The 2195-nt window shown below is 39.6% G+C and overlaps 1 protein-coding gene across 1 annotated transcript in view; it reads right to left on the bottom strand.

Annotated features, from left to right (window-relative positions):
• The window catches only part of LOC106464772 (sortilin-related receptor-like), a 25209-nt gene that overhangs the window by 11207 nt on the left and 11807 nt on the right, over positions 1-2195 (bottom strand). The window contains exon 7 of the mRNA XM_022392570.1: positions 1668-1829. Coding sequence (XP_022248278.1) covers positions 1668-1829 — 162 coding nt within the window. The remainder of the gene's footprint in view (positions 1-1667; positions 1830-2195) is intronic.

Genomic DNA, 2195 nt, shown 5'->3' with positions numbered 1-2195 from the left:
AAACAGGAACGTTAAAATAAATGAACTTAGTTTCATATCACAGAGCCTCAGTTTGCAACGCTTACAACAAACGCAACGGTATAACAATTCGTGTCGAGAAAACTGTCAATATGTTAAGAGTACGATTGATGTGGTATACTTTGAATTTCGCGCAAAGCTACGCGAGGGCTATCTGCGCTAGCCGTCCCTAATTTAGCAGTTGTAGACTAGACGGAAGTCAACTAGTCGACACCACCCACCGCCAACTCTTGGGGTACTCTTTAATAACGAATAGTAGGATTGACCGTCACATTATTATGCACCCATAGCTGAAACGGTGATCATGGTCGAAAACGGTTTTCGATCCCGCAATCTGCAGGTTGCGAGTCGAGCGCCCTAACCACCACGCTATGCCAAGTCTTTTTTTATGCGTGATTTATCCATTTTACAGACCGAACAGCAACCGTCTGTTCACTTAAAACTTTCTATGCTGAACTTTAACCCGTAAATAATATTATGTGTGCAATTTGAAACAAACATGTTACAGGAACCGCAAAAATGTTGAATTTCTCGCAAAACTACACGAGGCCTATCTGCGTTAGTCGTTCTTAATTCAGCAGTGAACAACTGCTTGATTTAGTAGCCATCACCACCCACTCTTGGGTTACTCTTTTACCAACAAATAGTGGGATTGACCGCAACATTATAACGCCCCACGGTTGAAAGGGCAAGCATGCTCGGTGACGAGGGTTAAGAGTATGAAAACGATATGATATTTTCTTGGATTTGACAAAACTTATCTTTTATGTTTACATTAAATAGTATTTACATGATACATTACAAAATCACGATACTGGTTAAAAGAGTCTCATTTCGAAATATAAAACATTTAACTATTAGAAGTGTGAACGTTTAAGATTCCAATGTCCATTACTTTTGTTTTTCTCTGAGCAAAGCCGTTATGAAACTTAATAACAATAACTGCTGTAAAGTGGTTGATATATTGAAACGTGCTCTAGCCTCCCCCCCCCCCCAGGGGCACAGCGGTATGTCTGCGGACTTACAACGCTAGAAACCAGACTTCGATACCCGTGGTGGGCAGAGCACAGATAGCCCATTCTGTAGCTTTGTGCTTAATTACAAACAAACCTAAAGTGTAGCCCCCCAGTGGCACAACAGCATGTCTGGGGACTTACAACGCTTGAAACCAGACTTCGATACCCGTGGTGGGCAGAGCACAGATAGCCAATTGTGTAGCTTTGTGCTTAACTTCAAACAAACCTAAAGTGTAGCCCCCCAGTGGCACAACAGCATGTCTGGGGACTTACAACGCTAGAAACCAGACTTCGATACCCGTGGTGGGCAGGAGCACAGATAGCCCATTCTGTAGCTTTGTGCTTAATTACAAACAAACCAAACCTAAAATGTGCTCCAACCGACACTTGATTCGTTCTGTGGTGTCAGATTAATAATATTTTGAAATACTTTAACAATTTTGTTGTTGTTGTTTTAATATAATGTCGCGACGTATTCTTTTTATATCCGTAGAAAATTATGTAGCCTCAAAATATACATACTTCAAACACTAGTTTGATATTTTAAATTGAAAGCAGTGTTAGTTTCCCACAACACACATATACATAAGACACACTTTAATATTCACCTACGAACAAGTGATACTGTCTTACCTGTTTTGTGTGCATTACAAGAAGAAGCGTGTCTTACACACTGACACGTTTCGTTAATACAGGTGCTGTACGGATCCCTGGCTTGACATTCTGCTGCTTTGTTGCAATGTTTACCAAGAGAGGTCGCTAGAGTATTTGGTGTCTTCTCTCGTTCGCCAATAACTGGAATTCATAACATATAGTTTCTTTAAGTTATAGGGCTCTATTTAAAACATTTAAATATTAGAAACAATGGGTATTTTATACGTTTAATAGACCTTATTTGAACGACTGTATATTCTAAAGCAGTGGAGTTTCACAGCTGATGCGAGCCGTGACGTTGCTGGTAACGCAATGCCACCATGTGTGATCTATGACTGAAGATATATGTGACGGATTTGTCAAAAGACAGCAAGATTGTTAAAGACTAGAAGTTCATAACATTCCGAAGAAGGAAATCTTTAATGTTTATCGTAAAAACTGAAAGTTGCCATAACAACGTCTATTTTCATAAAAAAAAATAACAAACAAAGATGGCCGAAGAACTGT

Source organism: Limulus polyphemus, unplaced genomic scaffold, assembly GCF_000517525.1.
Source record: "Limulus polyphemus unplaced genomic scaffold, Limulus_polyphemus-2.1.2 Scaffold1739, whole genome shotgun sequence".
NCBI lineage: Eukaryota > Metazoa > Arthropoda > Merostomata > Xiphosura > Limulidae > Limulus > Limulus polyphemus.
The sequence above is the reverse complement of the archived record's forward strand: the minus strand, read 5'-3'. Positions and strand labels throughout refer to the sequence as shown.